At 40.5% G+C, this 16,118-nt stretch overlaps 1 protein-coding gene across 1 annotated transcript in view; it reads left to right on the forward strand.

Moving 5' to 3' along the window:
- Window positions 1-16,118, forward strand: part of ano3 (anoctamin 3) — a 350,806-nt gene that overhangs the window by 314,831 nt on the left and 19,857 nt on the right. The window contains exons 23-25 of the mRNA XM_063063091.1: window positions 2,695-2,847; window positions 13,060-13,207; window positions 14,868-14,948. Coding sequence (XP_062919161.1) covers window positions 2,695-2,847; window positions 13,060-13,207; window positions 14,868-14,948 — 382 coding nt within the window. The remainder of the gene's footprint in view (window positions 1-2,694; window positions 2,848-13,059; window positions 13,208-14,867; window positions 14,949-16,118) is intronic.

Genomic DNA, 16,118 nt, shown 5'->3' on the forward strand with positions numbered 1-16,118 from the left:
TTGCCTGTTGCCACAAGCACCTAACTCTTTGCTCTCTCTCTCACTCTTTCTCCCCCTCACACTCCCTACCTCTTACTCACTCTCTCTCGCACTTTCTCATTCTAACTTATTCATTCACTCTTTCACTCCTACTCTTTCTCACTCTCATTCTCTCTCACTGTCTCACATTCATACTCTCACTCTTTCACCCTCTCGTTCTCATTCACCCTTTTCTCTCACTCTCTCTCATGCTCCCTCTCACTCTCTTTCTCACTCACTCTTACAATCACCCTCTCTCACACAAACACATCTTTTTCCCCAAATTCCCAACATTTCTTTCTTTTCCTGGCATCAGAAAATTTCTAATCAGAGGTTTACATTTCTTTCCCTTCTTAAGTGGGGATACAAATTGATAGTCAGGCCTTGCTATTTGTTCAGATCTAGAGTTAGGCATGGAATTACAGATTTTCCAGTCTCAAAACAACACTCTTTACTTTCTGCTGCCTTTGAGCTAATCACAGACCCTAGACAACAGAGGAGAAATAGGACTATACAAAGAAACGTCAAGGTTTGTATTTTACGTTTACTAAAATTCAAGTGAATTTGTTGAACACCATTATATGATATTCCTTCTGCTCTGCCATTAATAGACATTAACCTATCATAGGAAATAAGATTATCATTGCCAAAAATAATGGAATGAGGAATCAAGTGTAAGAAGCAAATTATTCCTTACTTAAACGATTGCCAATTGAAAAATCATGCCTAAAGCAAAGTAAGTAACTTGTCTAAGAGAGTAATGTTCGTTTAATTTGAAAAAATAATTTCCCTGTATTAAATGAAATAAATTATTTAAGCAGCTCTCCAGAATAGGTTTAAAACAAACTCTTACTGTGAGTTTCAGACTTCAGACTGGTTGGAATCCCAGATCTGAGAGAATAAACTTCATTTGGGCGCCCCAGGTGAAGCTATAGATGCAGCTTTTTTTTAGAGTCCTAAGAGATGTTTGAATATAAGAGTTTTAGTTAGAATCACACTAAAATTACAGTAAGTACTTTCACAAAGGATACACTTACTTAATTTCAGGTACTTGATCTTCAATCCTGCATTGTTTAATTTAGAGCTTTCTTCAAGCCAAGTCAGATTTTAAAACCCTAAGGATGTACTTCACAATGTCTGGTATCCCCGAGTGTTCCACACGCAATGATATTTAGTCACTGATATAAGATAAGAAACAAGACAGCCCATTTGTGCATAGCTCACTTCCACAAACAATGAAACAAGACCTGAGCAAACCCTCTAATTTCGTGATTCAGATTCAGATTCATTTATTTATCACATGTACATCGAAACATAAAACCAAGATTATATCGACCACCCCTATTAACTCCGTGGTAATAAATGGAATGGAAATGGAAGCAGTGATGAGTTTCTCTTCCTCGGTTCAAAGATTTCTATGGATGGTAACTGCAGCCATAACATTAAATGGCACTCACTTCTGGGAAGGACAGCAGTGGGAAATTTAGATAAAATACTGAAGAGCAGACACATAACATTGACTACAAAGATCCGTACAGTCAAGTCTATGGTATTTCCAGTGGTGATGTATGGCTGTGAGAGCTGGACTATTAGAGAGGCCGAATACAAAAGAATCAACGCCCTTGAACTTGGAACTTGGATGCTGGAGGAAAATGTTTTGTTGAGTTTGTTGGGCAGAAAGAAGATCCAACAAGTCAATACTTGAAGAAATCAGCCAGACTGCTCACTAGGAGACTTGATTATGAGACAAGAGCTCAGATATCTTGGCCACGTCATGAGAAGACAGGATTCCTTGGAGAAGACTCTCATATTAGAAGGTAAATGAAGGGAAGGACGACAGAGGCTACGGTGGATAGATAAAATTACTCGGACAATGTGTCTGACCTTGAGCGATCTTAGACAGGCAGTTACCCACAAGAAGGCTTGGTGTGCGGAGTCCATGAGATCACGAAGAGTCAGACTCGACTTAATGACTGAACAACAACAAACATTGAAACATACAGTGAAATGCGCCATTTGCATTAACAGCCGACACAACCTAAGAATGTGCTGGGAGCAGCCCCTAGATGTAACCACATATTGCAGCACCAACACAGCTTTCCCACAATGTTCAACACAAGCAACACAACAACAGCAAAACAAGCCCCTTTGTTCCCTCGCACCCACCTAACATCACTCCAACCCCAGGACAGGCTCCGGCCTTCAGTTCTTGGTCCAGACTCACAGACATTGCACATGTAGGTCGACTGATAAGCATTGGCAGAAGAATGTGGAATGCCACCATGAGAGATTTTTATACCCGTGTGAAACTAGGCAGCTCATCTGAGAGTTATAATCACTCACAGTGCAGCCCTTTGCAAACCCTGCATCAAAGTGTCAGCCTGCAATAATCACCGAACTCCCTGGAGTGAGGCTTGAACCGAGGATCATAGGAGAAAAGAGAGTTGCCCATTGTGTCTAGCACATGTTACATGTCTTATTGAATAATATTGTGACAGAGTATTATTCCTTAAGTCTTATCCTCTGTTGCAGAATGAAAAAAAAAGTTAAATCAAATGTTTGATTTGCTAAGGTCTGTGTTAATAATTCAAGTTTACGTTATCAGTTTCATTTGGATAAATGAATCAATCTGTATGTTTTCAAGCAGTCATAATTACGGCTCTCATTTCAATCTAGTCTTACAGTTTGGCTTCACAACCATATTTGTTGCTGCCTTCCCACTGGCTCCTCTCCTCGCTCTCCTAAACAATATCATTGAAATAAGACTGGATGCCTACAAATTCGTCACGCAGTGGAGACGGCCGTTACCTGCCAGAGCAACAGATATAGGTAATATAGACCAGGGCATTTGCTGCCATTCCCAATGTAAAGATGAGTTGCTTGTTAGAACATTGACCCAACCTGGTCACTGCCAGCCGAATACTTAAAGTGACTGTACTGAGCATGAACTTTCCCCTCTGGTCAAACTGCATTATCCATCTGGGTAGCCTCCAACCTGATGGCATGAACATCAATTTATTGAACTTCTGGTAATGCCCCTCCCCCCCTCGCCATTTCCCATCTCCTTTTCCCTATCTCACCTTATCACCTTGCCTGCCCATTGCATCCCTCTTGTGCTCCTCCCCCTTTTCTTTCTTCCATAGCCTTCTTTTCCACAAACCCTGCCTGGCCTGCTGTGTGTGTTGCTTGGATTTCCAATATCTGCAGATTTTCTCTAGTTTTTGTCCAAATTTGTGTCGATTATGATTATTTCTCTTGTTTGAGAGGTTAAAATTGACTTCTGTGCCAAATAAAATGATATTAGTATAAACCTCCATTAGCTCAGTGAAGGTAGGGTTTTCTCAATGGAAAGGAGAAAGGGTAAGAGAAAGGTTTGGAGAAGGGATTCCAGAACAACTGGAACCTAGCTGCTAATGGTGGGGATGGAAGTCAAGGATGTATTTGAATTTATTTAAATCTTACATCCATCCCACAGTGTGAGGGACTAAAGATCTTCGTGTTATGACTCCGTCACAATGTACAGACGTGTGAATTTATAAGTCTAATAGCCTGTAGAAAGGAGCTGTCCCATAGCATGTCGATCATGGCTTTGATGCCGCAGTACCACTAGCCAGACAGAAGGAGTTGGGGTGATTGGTGTCCCCGATGATCTTCTAGGCCTTCTTTCTGCACCTTCTGCTATAAATGTCCTCAATGGAGGGAAGTTCACATCCACAGATATGCTGGGCTGTCTGTAACACTCTCTGCAGAGCCCAGCGATCAAGGTTGGTGCAGTTCCCACACCTGGAAGTGCTACAGCCTGTCTGTATGCTCTCAGTGGTGCCCCTGTAGAAGGTCTTGAGGATTTGGGGACCCATGCTGTACTTCTTCAGTCACCTGAGGTGGAAGATACACTGTTGTGCTTTTTTTGCCACAAAGCTGATGTGTACAGTCTAGTGAGATCATCAGTGATGTGTATACCGATGATTTAACGCCGAAAGTTAATGAAATGAGCTAATAAGGCCAGGAAAAACACAATGAATGGTAGTACCTAGGAATGATTGATGAACAGCAGGATTATGTGTGAATTTGGAAGTTCAAGAAATTGAGGATTATATGGATTGTGTACATAAGAAGATCTGTGGTCAACATAAATAAGCCATGTTCATAATGAATGGTGGAGCAAGCTTGATTGGCCTGGTGGCCTGTTTGTTCCTATTTTCCATGAGAGTGTAAGACATAGGAGCAGATCATGGCTGATTTATTTTCCCTCTCAATCCCATTCTCTTGCTTTCAAGAGAATGGGGTTGAGATGGAAAATAAATCAGTTATGATCAAATGGTGGAGCAAACTCAATGGACCAAATAGCAAATGTCAACATTTTCTCCCTGTAACTTTTGACACTCTTACTAATTAAGAACCTATCAACCTCTGTTCTAAATATACCCAATGACATGGCCTCCACAGCCATCTGTGGTAATGAATTCCACAGTTGTACCACCCTCTGGCTAAAGAAATTCCTTCTCATCTCTGTTCTAAAGGGATATCCTTCTATTCTGAGGTTGTGCTCTCTAGTCCTAGACTCTCTCACCAATGGAAACATCCTCTCATATCCACTCTTTGTAGGGATTTCAATATTTGGTAGATATTCTTGTGTTCTTTGCATCTGCCTGAGTATCGTTAAGTGCAATAACACAGATAGATAAGAAGGTAAAGCAAGCATATAGGATGTATGCATTATTTAGAATCTAAGAGATAAATCACTTCAATTCTCAACTGGAGTACTATTTACAGTTCTGATTGTGACACTGTTAGAAAGGATATGATTGCACTGAAAAATAGGTTTTTCAGCTCTGTGTGTTTCAGCTCTGGGGAGAGATTGGATAGGATGGGTTTGTTTTCCTTAGTGTATAGAAGGCTGAGGGGTGAAGTCTAGATGCTGTATTGGTTTGCCAAGACATGAATGGGATGCACTTATGGGATGAGTTGCATTGGCTACCACAGATATTTGACCCACTAACACCTACACTAGCTGGATACAATTATCTTATAACAGCTTTGCAATGTGAATTTAATGCACAGTTTTAAAACAAGCAGTAGGTACAAACTAGTAGTGACGATCACACCTGCTGTGGTGTGGATGATGGCAATATCTAATGCTGCACCCATGTTTGAAGAATTCCATTTCTATCAGCCACTTCACTTCCTCTTAAAATTCTCTTCTATGAAGCACAAGGCTGGAAACTTATAGGGTAAAAATGATCTATTTTTCATGATTCAACTGTAATCAAAATGTACTTGTTCACTTAGTTCTGGTCCAGTTTATAATTAAGTAACACCTCAATATATACTTGCTTATACGTAAGTAGATCCCACTATTTACCACAGGAGAGAGCTCTAACACTGAGTCATCTCTGAAATTTTCCATTGTGTAGCACACACCTACAAAATGGATTCAGAAACAGAATCTCTGCCAGTTCCATCATGAGCACTAGCCATCTCAGCATCAAGGAGACCTTCAAAAGGCGATGCCTCAAAAAGGTTGCATCCTTTAATATTAATATTAAGGATCCCCATCATCCAGGACCTCTTCGTATTGCTACCATCAAAGAGAGGTACAGGGAGCCCAATGATACACACTCAACATTTTAGGAACAGCTTCTTCCCCTCCACCATTAGATTTCTGAATGGGCAATTAACCCATCGACACTACCTCAGTATTTTTCCCGTCTTCTTACGCTATTTATTTAATCCAATTTTCTTTTGTATCTACCGTTTGTGTGTGTGTCTATATATATATATATATATATATATATATATATATACACACACACAATTGTAACTTATAGTTTTTATTATTATGTATTATAATGTACTGCTGCTATGAAACTTCAAATTTCATGAGGATGCGATATTAAACTTGATTCTGAGATTAACTAAAGCTTTGAAAATAGCCATTTAAATGTTCGAGGCAGCAAATTTATGTGCCCTTGATAAGTCTTATCAATAGTGCTTTGTCATTTTGTTAGATTTGAATACCTACATTAAGAAATTCCTCAAAGATTCTCCCACCCTTGTATATTTAAAGACAGATTAGTGGAAAGTCCAGTTAAAAGAGCTTTCTAACTGAGACAGGGGGGCTGTTTGGTCCTTCATTCCTACCCATCCAACCCCTGGACCTTGAATCTTTCAGTATCCAAAAGACTGTCAATCTCTCTGTATCCTCTGTGACTGAGACCCTTACAACCCTAAAGAAATTTCACCACCTTTCAAAACTGAATGACTGGATTCTTATTTAAATCTGCACTTCCAGTTTGAGACTCCCAGTCAGGTGAGGTGTCATCCTGCATCTATTTTGTGGGTTTCACTGAAATCTGTAGTTAAGAGAATTTTTGCGAACTTTTGTGTCGATATTGCAGAAACCAGCTACGTTTTTGTCATGGAGTACAAAGTCTGCTGGAGAATCTCAGTTGTTCAGACAACTTCTGTAGAGAGAAATGGACAGTTCAGGTCAAGACATTTCATTTGGACTGAAAGATGGGAGATGGTCAGTCTATAGAGGTGGGAGGAATGGGTGGAGCAAAAGCCAGCAAGCATTAGATGGATCTAAATGAGGAGGGGTGCAGGCAAATGGAGGAAGAAATTGTGGAAAAGGCACAGAGACTGGCAGGTGGTAAGTGGAGGCAATAAAGAGCTGCAGATGATGGAAATCCAATGGGAAAGGAAAATACAGCATTGAACCAATAATGGAAGTGAGGTAGCCAAATGGGAACAGTAGGGGAAGGGGGACACCATGTGTGAGTGATGGACAGATGGAGAGAGTGGATGAGGGGAAAAGAGGGTAATAGGGAGGCTTGGGAGGTGTGAGGATGTGAAAGCAACCAGGTAGATAGCAGGAGAGAGAAACAGAATGGAGAGGGAGCAGTGTTCATGCCTTCGGGTTGTTGACTATCCAGACAGAATGTGAGGTACTCTTCCACTAGATGCATTTAGACTTACCCTGGCAGTGGAGGAGACTGATAGTCGAACAGGTTGATGTAGAAATGAGATTCCGCAGATGCTGGGAATGCAGAGCAACACATACAAAATGCTGTCGGAACTCAACAGGTCAGGCAGCATTTATAGAGAGGAAGAAACAGTTAATGTTCTAGGCTGAGACCCTTCATTGGGTCTGGAAAGTAAAGGTGAAGAAGCCAGAATAAGGAGCTGGATCTGGGGTGAGGGAGAGGGGGTGGGGGAAGAGAAAGGTGTACGTAATAGGCACCATGATAGTGTAGAGGTTAACACAACACTATTAAAGCTTGGGGCATTGGAGTTTGGAGTTCAATTCCAGCGCCATCTGTAAAGACTTAATATGTCTTCACCATGAACACATGGGTTCCTTCTGGGTGCTACACTTTCCTCCGCAGTCCAAAGACACACTGGTTAGTAGCTTAATTGGTCATTGTAAGTTGTCCCATCATTAGGCTCAGATTAAATCCGTGGATTGCTGACAGCGCAGCTCGAAGGGCCGGAACAGCTTATTCTGCGCTGTTTCTCGAATTGAGAATAAATAAAGAATGGCTGGTGACAGGTGAAACCAGGTGAGGAGGAAAGTGGATGGGTAGGGCAGGGGTAATGAAGTGAGAAGCTGGGAGGTGCTAGGTGGAAGAACAAAAAGGCTGGAGGAGGAGGATTCTAACTGAACAGGAGAGTAGACCGTGGGAGAACTAGATGGAGGAGGGGCACCAGAAGCAGGTAATAGGGAGGTGAGGAGAAGAGAAAGGGTAAGAGGGGAGCCAGAGTGGCAAATTGATAAAGAGAGAAGGGAGAGATGACTGGAAGTTGGAGAAATCAGTGTTCTTACCATCAGGTTGGATTCTACCCAGAGGGGTTATGAGGTGTTGCTCTTCCAACCTGAGGGTGGCCTCATCATGACCATAAAGGACATGTTGGAATGAGAATAGGACATAGAATTAATTGGCTAGCCACTGGGACCTCCCACCTCTTGTGACAGATGGAGTGAAAGTGTACGACGAAACATTCTACATTGGGTCTCACTGATGATACTCGAAGCACTGGATGGAACGAAGATGCGTGATAAAGTGGACCCCTAATGCGGGTTATTCTCCAACTCTTTCTATGCTACGTCATGCATTGGTGTTGCTTCCTCTAACTTTGCCGCCAACATCCACTCTACCGTCAAATTTACTTTTCTCCCTCTGACACCTCTATCCCTTTCTTCAATCTCTCTATATCCGACACTGGAGACAGACTGTCTACTGATTTTATGAACCTACTAACTCTTCCTGTTCTCTTGGCTATACCTCTTCCCAGCCTGTCACTTGTAAAAATGCTGGTCCCTCTTCTCAGCTCCGCTGTCTCTGCTGCATCTGTTCTCAGGATGAGGCTTTCTATTCCAGAACATCTGAAATCTCCTCTTTATTCAATGAATGGGGTTCCCCTTCCTCTGCTATTGAATCTTCCCTCATTCACATCTATTCCATTTCCCTGGCATCGCCATATTCCCAGGATAGAGTTCCCTTTGTCCTTACTACCACCCCATGTGCCACCACATCCAGCACGTTATTCTCCATAATGTCTGCCATCTTCAACGGGATCCTACTACTAAACTTATCCTTCCTTCCCCCTACCTCCCACTTCCCACTTTCTACAGTAATCACTCTCAATATGACTCCCTTGTCACTCGTCCCAACCCATTGATCTTCCTCCTGGCACTTATCCCTGCAAACAGGAAAAAACCACCCCTTCCCCGACACCTCCTACCTCACTACCATTCAGGGCACCAAACCATCCTTCACCTGTGAGTTTGTCAAGGTCATGTATCCAGTGCTGCCCAGTGCAGCCTCCTCTACATTAATGAGACCTGACGTAGACTACAGGATTGCTTTGTCTTGCACCTTCACTCCATCTGCCACAAAAGGTGGGATTTCCTGGGATCTTAATGTTACTTCCCATTTCCATTCTGACATCAGTCCCATGACCTCCTCTGCAGTCACAACGAGCAACACCTCATATTCTGTCTGGGTAGCCTCCAACCAGATGGCACGAACAACAATTTCTCATAACAGCAAGAAGCAAAAATGAACACGTGTTTAAATGGTTTTAAATGACCATAACAATGCAATTCTATATTTCCTTATGGTATCAGGAATCAGTGACTTGAATGTTGATTATTTTCCTCTCTCCATAACTACTGCATGAACTTTGTATATTTCCACATTTTCTATTCTTTGTTCAGGATTAGAGAACTGCTCTATTTTGCTTTGGAATGGTGTTTCCTTATTCTCTTAAGCACTGTTGAAATACTTAGAAATAGAAGAACCATACACATGAACATCTCTAATTTTAGCTTATCAGAGACTATCGCTTGATTAATTTGTTCCAAACCTAAAGAAATGAACTGACTCAATCTGGTAACTAACAATAGCTCTACATTTCCAAAGCGATTACTTCATAAAGCCATATTCATCACAGATACAGATTATGAGGTTTTTATTTCTTGTTTTGAAGGCTACAAGTTAAAATGGAACAGGTGAGACACTCATACCTCACAAGGACTTTGGAATCCATTAATACACTTCTAATTATAAGAATTTATTGTTAAGTTTGCACTCAGTCATTGAGTGAACTAAATATTTTTACACAGACTATAAATACTGTATTAGATGATCAATCCTGAGACTAATAAACCTGCTAGTTTAGCAATTAAAATTTCACAATTTAAATGTAAGGTTTTATTTTTTAATATATTTTAGAAAGGAATTATTGAATGGATGGCAATATTGGAACAGAAAAATGCTGAAGGGTATAAAGAAGGACCCAGGAGTTTGATGCCCTGCCTCACTGAAAGAATGAGTGCTGATGGATTACAGCCTATATATGTTTCTTAGTATCTTTGATTACAGTATTCCTCACAAAAAGACAAAATTTAGACCCAGGACAAAATAAGTAACAAAGTGATGTTGTATGTGATTAGGCCACAATGAGAAACATGATATCACATTGTAGAATATTAAAACTCAAGAGAATGGGCAGTGAACATTCATGGAATATTGCCAAGTTAGGATGTTATATCCATAAGTAGTGATTTAAGTTGCTATAACAATGTCCTTTAGATCAAAAAAGATAACAGGAGCTTCAACATGGCTATTTTTAAATCACAAGGATTTCACAAGGATGATTCCAGGAATTGTCATACGAGGAACGTTTGAATGCTCTAGGTCTGTACTCTCTGGAATTTAGACGGACGAAGGGGGATCTCATTGAAACCTTTCAAATGGTAAAAGGCCTAGACAAGGTAGATGTGGAAAGGATATTTCCCATGGTAGGGGAGTCTAGGACTAGAGGGCACAGCCTCAGTATAGAGAGACGTCCATTTAAAACAGAAATGTGGAGAAATTTTTTTAGCCGGGAGGTGATGAATTTGTGGAATTTATTATCACAGGCAGTTGTGGAGGCTAGGTTGTTGGATATATTTAAGGCAAAGCTTGATAGGTTCTTGAATGGACATGGCATCAAAGGTGATAGGAAGAAGGCCGGGAAATGGGGCTGAGGAGGGGAACAAAGGATCAGCCATGATTAAATGGTGGAGCAGACTCGATGGGCCAAATGGCCTAATTCTGCTCCTGTGTCTTAGGTTCTGCGCAAATATTTTCCTAATTGAACATGGAAGGACAGCTTCTTCGGGTTGGGGATTCTGGGATGGGTGAGAAGGAATGGTACAGTGTTTGGAGAAGCCATTCAGATGTACCAGGTTTTTCACAGGAATCCAGTCTATTTCAGATTCAAGAGAGATTGTTTGATCCTTCTTGCCTGCTCTGCTATTCAATGTGATTTTGTCTGATCTTTTGCCTCAGAGATCTAAACCACGTATCCTGAAGTAACCATATACCTTGTGAATATTCAAAAATCTCTTAATTTCACCATGAATAGACAAAGCAACGGAGCTTTTTCCAGCCACTTTGGGTAAAGAATTCCTTAAAGAACTCGTTGTTATTACCCTCACCATCTAGGACATGCCTTCTCATTCCTACCATTGCGGGGGAGAGACGGGATCCTGAAAGCTTACACTCAATGTTTTACAAACAGCTTCTACCCCTCTGCCATCATATTTCTGAATGATCCATTAAACCATAAACACCCCCTCGTCATTCCGCTTGCAATGTTTACTTAGTTATTTTCTCTAGCTTACAGCAATTTGTTATTTATCTCTGCCACAAAACAACACATTTAATGACAACGGACACAACATTCTGGAGGAATTCGGCAAGTCAGGCAGCCCCTATGGAGGGAAATAAACAGTTGAGGTTTTAGGCTGGGACCCTTCATCAGGACTCAGTCAATATTCCAAGATATCAACTGTGTATTTTCCACCATTGATGCTGCCTGACCTGCTGAGTTCCCCCAGCATTTTATGTGTGTTGCTCAAGATTTCTAGCATCTGCAGAATCTCATGTTTAAAAATTCATGACATATATCAATGATAATGTTTCTGATTCTGAGATTTACAGTGCTCCAGGTGAAGGATTTTTTTTACTCTGTTATTTGTTCTAAAAGGCTGACCCTTTATTTTGTGACTGTTGATCCCTGGCTCCAGGCATCCCTAGCAAGGGCAACACTGGCATTAACCCTTTCAAGATCCTTAAGAATTTTATGTGTTTTAAGGAGATCACCTAATTTTTCTAACTCAAGAGTGTAAGCCCAAATGGAAATCAAAATCCCTCAGATTCTGGAAATCCGAAGTAAAAACAGAAAACGTTGGAGGTCCGTGGGTAGTGCATATGGCAAAACAAACCAGCATTTATTGACTTCTTCAGGCTTCTGTACAAATCGATTGTCCTCCACCCAAAAGAGCAAACAACCTCTGGTGTGATGGGCTGCAGATGGAAGGAGCTGCTGCTTGCTGGAAGAGCTGATGCAGGCAAATAAGGGAAGATGTGCCAGAGGGTTTTGGAGGACAAGAAGGATTCTCAGGAAAAGCCTTATCATCCAGGGTGTGGATGCAACAACTCTCATTCCCGTCCAGTGGTGAAAATAAACACACAGTATAGCCTATTTTTCACTCTGGATGTGTGGAATAGCTGATGATGGACTTTGCAAAGGTGGAATATTCTATTAGTTATACCTGAGGGGGAAAGCAAGTGAGAGTCATCTTCTGCAATTCTAAACGTAATGTGCAGTTCACCTGATGGACTGAATGGACTTCTCACTTAACTGATATGCCCAGCATTTAAATAGATTGTGCCTGCTTTCTTAGCTTTCTTATGTAATAGAATCACTGATGATGGTTACTGACCATTGATGAAAGGCAAGGAGAAAATAATTTAATTTGTCAGTTTTAAACACTCTAATATAATCCAATTGTACTGAATGGATGGGACAGAAAAAGTTTGGATTAACAATTGTTCTCTGACTGGAAACATTATCATTCAAAAATCAAATGACTATCGGTAAAACAGAATAACCCTGAAATATCTTCCACAAGAGCCTCATTAGCACTTTAACCATGGTTCAGCGAAGATGGACATTCATCCTGTCAATTATGTGCGAGCTTCATTCAGCTCCATGTATGTCCCCACTCTTTTTCCATTGTTCTGCAAATTATTTTCCCTTAAATACTATACATCTCCTTTTCAAGATTGATGAGTAACTGTTTCTAAAATCTATACAACAGAGTTTCATACAATTTGTCTACATAAATATAAGAATTTCTTCACAGGCCTCTCTTGCCCAGCCCTTTAAATCTGTGATCCCTGATCCTCAAGCTCTCATCTAATTGTCATATATTTCGATTTTACTGTTGCTGCTCCCATGTAGCATTAAAATTTGCATATCAAACTTATCATTGGGTCACTAGCATTTGAAGAAATTCATTCAAGTACGATAATAAAATACACAGTGCATTGTAACTTTGAGCATCCGAGGTGGTTTAACTATTCTAAATATATTATGAGCTACTTTTTCTTAACTTGGGTTTTAAAATTCTGCATTTCAGGGTCCACAGGTTTTTAGATTTTAATTCTGTTCACTTTCAAGACTGACTGTGTTTTTCTTTACCAGGGATATGGTATGGAATCCTGGAAGGAATCGGTGTGCTCGCAGTGATCACCAATGCCTTTGTGATTGCCATCACTTCGGACTACATCCCTCGCTTTGTCTACACATATAAATACGGTCCTTGTGCAGACCAGGGATATACACATGAAGAGTACTACAATTTTTTTGTATTTCTACCCACCATCATATCTAAACATAATGTGTGTTCTTGAACGAGTCCTGGTTATCTCATTTAAAAATAGGGAATAATCTCCTTTGAGACATTAGCCAGTGGGATGTGTTTGCTTGGCAAGTATGGAAGCCAGTCAGAAGCACAGGTCATCTTTGGTTCACTAAATGCAGCTGACTCAAGTCAACTCCTTCCACAAAGGTCCAAGAACAGTTTTGATGGTCCAGATTGTAATGCATTTAACCAGCTAGTTAACTTGGTGTATACTTCTGATTGTCTTAATAAATCAACCAATCAGATAGAGCCAGGTAGCTGATATGTCACCAGATCCAACAGTTCACACACTCTACCTGATCCTCACTAAGAACTTAGACTTTCAACATTTCAACAAATGCTTGTTTATATCCACTTTACTTACTCAATCTTTTCTAGATTAGATTTTTTAAAATAACATGCCTTTTTAACATGTTAAAATCCTATTGTTGCTTTAAATTGGGTCAACGGAGTATTTGCAACTTCCTTCAGTGCTACAGACTTCTGCATGTTTTAGTTACTAATTTTCTTTTAACTCATGTGACCACAGAGTAATATCATGCATTTACCTCTTAAAGAGATAAAAAGTAATAAATTGCATTGGCAATTCATCTGTAGATGTGTTGACCCATCGGGTCCCCTGGTCTTGGGCAGGTGTATTGAGTTGGCCTTGTCGTCTCTGAGCGGCGTTAATACCAATGTAACTGCCGTCATCACTCAACTGTTCTTGGAACCTGTGGGTCTTTGACAAGGACTCAGTGGACAAAATGCTTTCTTTTTGTGCATTAGTTATTGTGTGATTCTATTCTCTAGTTCCAGATCTGTGATTTGTACTGAATTTTCTTGCCATCAATTGCACTACACTTCTAAAAATAGTGGGAGCCATAAGGTAGTTTGAAGTTAGGCTGATCAACTGTTTATTGGCATGTACTTCATCAATGGTTTTATCACCTTAAATCAAACACTTAAGAAGCTGGAACTATAGGCACTCTCTGGAGATGGTCCAAATAATAGTCCAAGTGATACACAGTTGCTCAGCCCCTGTGTGGAAGCTACAGTAATAGATTTTAACATCTCGCCTGTCTCTCCTATCAAATTTAAGATGTAAAGCATAAAGTAAAGGAATCATTAAAAATTTGTTTTTGTTCAACAATCTTCTAAATTCAGGATGACAATAACATAATTCTCACTCTGTACACTAAACAGAAGCCTCCTTAAATTTGTACTTGCAGTAATGTTAGCAAGACACAAATTAAAGGATTATAAAAAGGCTTGACAAATCCGTCATGGCCCAGAGTAAAGGTTGAATCATCAGCATTTGTTTTATGGCTGAAGAGGCCTATTCCATTTCACTGGGAATGAAAAGACTTGGATTAGGTGAACATGTGTTGGTATAAAATAGTAACTTAATATAAGTATAAATATTTCTAGAGCCATATTCTCAAAAGGATTTGTACAAATTCCGGTTTATCAATCTGCTTAGGAAGATCAGTGGAAAGTGAGCTGATCCTTTTGGGATTTAAACCATCCAATTTTGAAAATGTGCAGAGTAGTTTACAACTTAATTATTATTATTCACAGAAAAGTGACTTGTTTAATGTTCTTACAGATGTTTGACGGGCTATGTAAATAGCAGCTTATCCTATTTCAATAAAAGTGACTTTGGGACACATGAAAAAGGCTTCTGCAGGTGAGTATTATGGTTAGAATGATGTATTTTTTTCTTCCCTTTTTTTCAATACAAGTGTGGCCAAGTGGTTAAGACGTTGGACTCACGGTCTGAAGGTCGTGGGTTCAAGTCTCGGCCAAGCACTTTGAGCACTTAACCACACACTGCTCCAGCTGAAAATGGGTACTGGCTGGGGGTTAACTTTGCGATAGGACTGGCGTCATATCTGGAGGGGAGTCTCGTACTCTCAGTCACTCTCAGCCACAGAAACTGGCATAAGCACCAGCCTGATGGGCCACAAGGCTCGGGACAGACTTTGACTTTGTTCAATACAACCTTCTCAAAGCTAAGTGATGTCTCTGCAAAAGAGGAAATATGGAAAGAAACAAACTGATGAGCCTGTTATGGTATTTCCTGAACTACTGTCCCTCATCCCAGCATTCATTCCACTATTCTCCCTCATCCCGCCTCTTTTACTGCAGGACCTGTTTTGGAATAGATTAGGTGTAGGTCCTGAAGCATGTTTTCTTATATTCTATGTTCTACCAAATATTTTGGACAAGCTGTTTTGACACCAGAATGCGTGGCTATACTTGGGGCTGTCCCCAGCATATACTGAGGTTATTACGCAAATGACGCAGTTCACTGTATGTTTCGCTGTACATGTAATAAATAAATCCAAATCTGAATTTATTCAATATAGCACTAGCTGGTCTGAGCATGATCCCTGGCCTTGTATAAACAAGATCCATACAAAACTATTATAGGTAGCCAGAGAGCTACATATTACCAAAGTTTTAATTAATCTTTTTCGTATTCACAAAAGCACTAGAAAATAGGAACAGGAGTCAAGCCTTTTCATAATCCTCAGTTCTGCCCTACTATTCAATATAATTATGGCTGACCGATGCTGGTCTCAACTTCTAACAACACATATACAATGTTGGAGGAACTCAGCAGACCAGGCAGCATCTATGGAAAAGAGTAAACAGTTGACATTTTGGGCTGGGACCAGTTGACATTTTAGGCTGGAGGACAGAGAATCTGCTAGGACAGGACAGAAGACCAAAGAAGAAAGGGAAAGGGTAGGAGCACCAGAGGGTGTTGATAGGCAGGCAAGGAGATAAAGCGAGAGAGGGAAATGGGAATTGGGAATAGTGAAGGAGCGATGGGGGGGGGCGTGGGGGGAGT

Source organism: Mobula hypostoma, chromosome 11 (assembly GCF_963921235.1).
Source record: "Mobula hypostoma chromosome 11, sMobHyp1.1, whole genome shotgun sequence".
NCBI lineage: Eukaryota > Metazoa > Chordata > Chondrichthyes > Myliobatiformes > Myliobatidae > Mobula > Mobula hypostoma.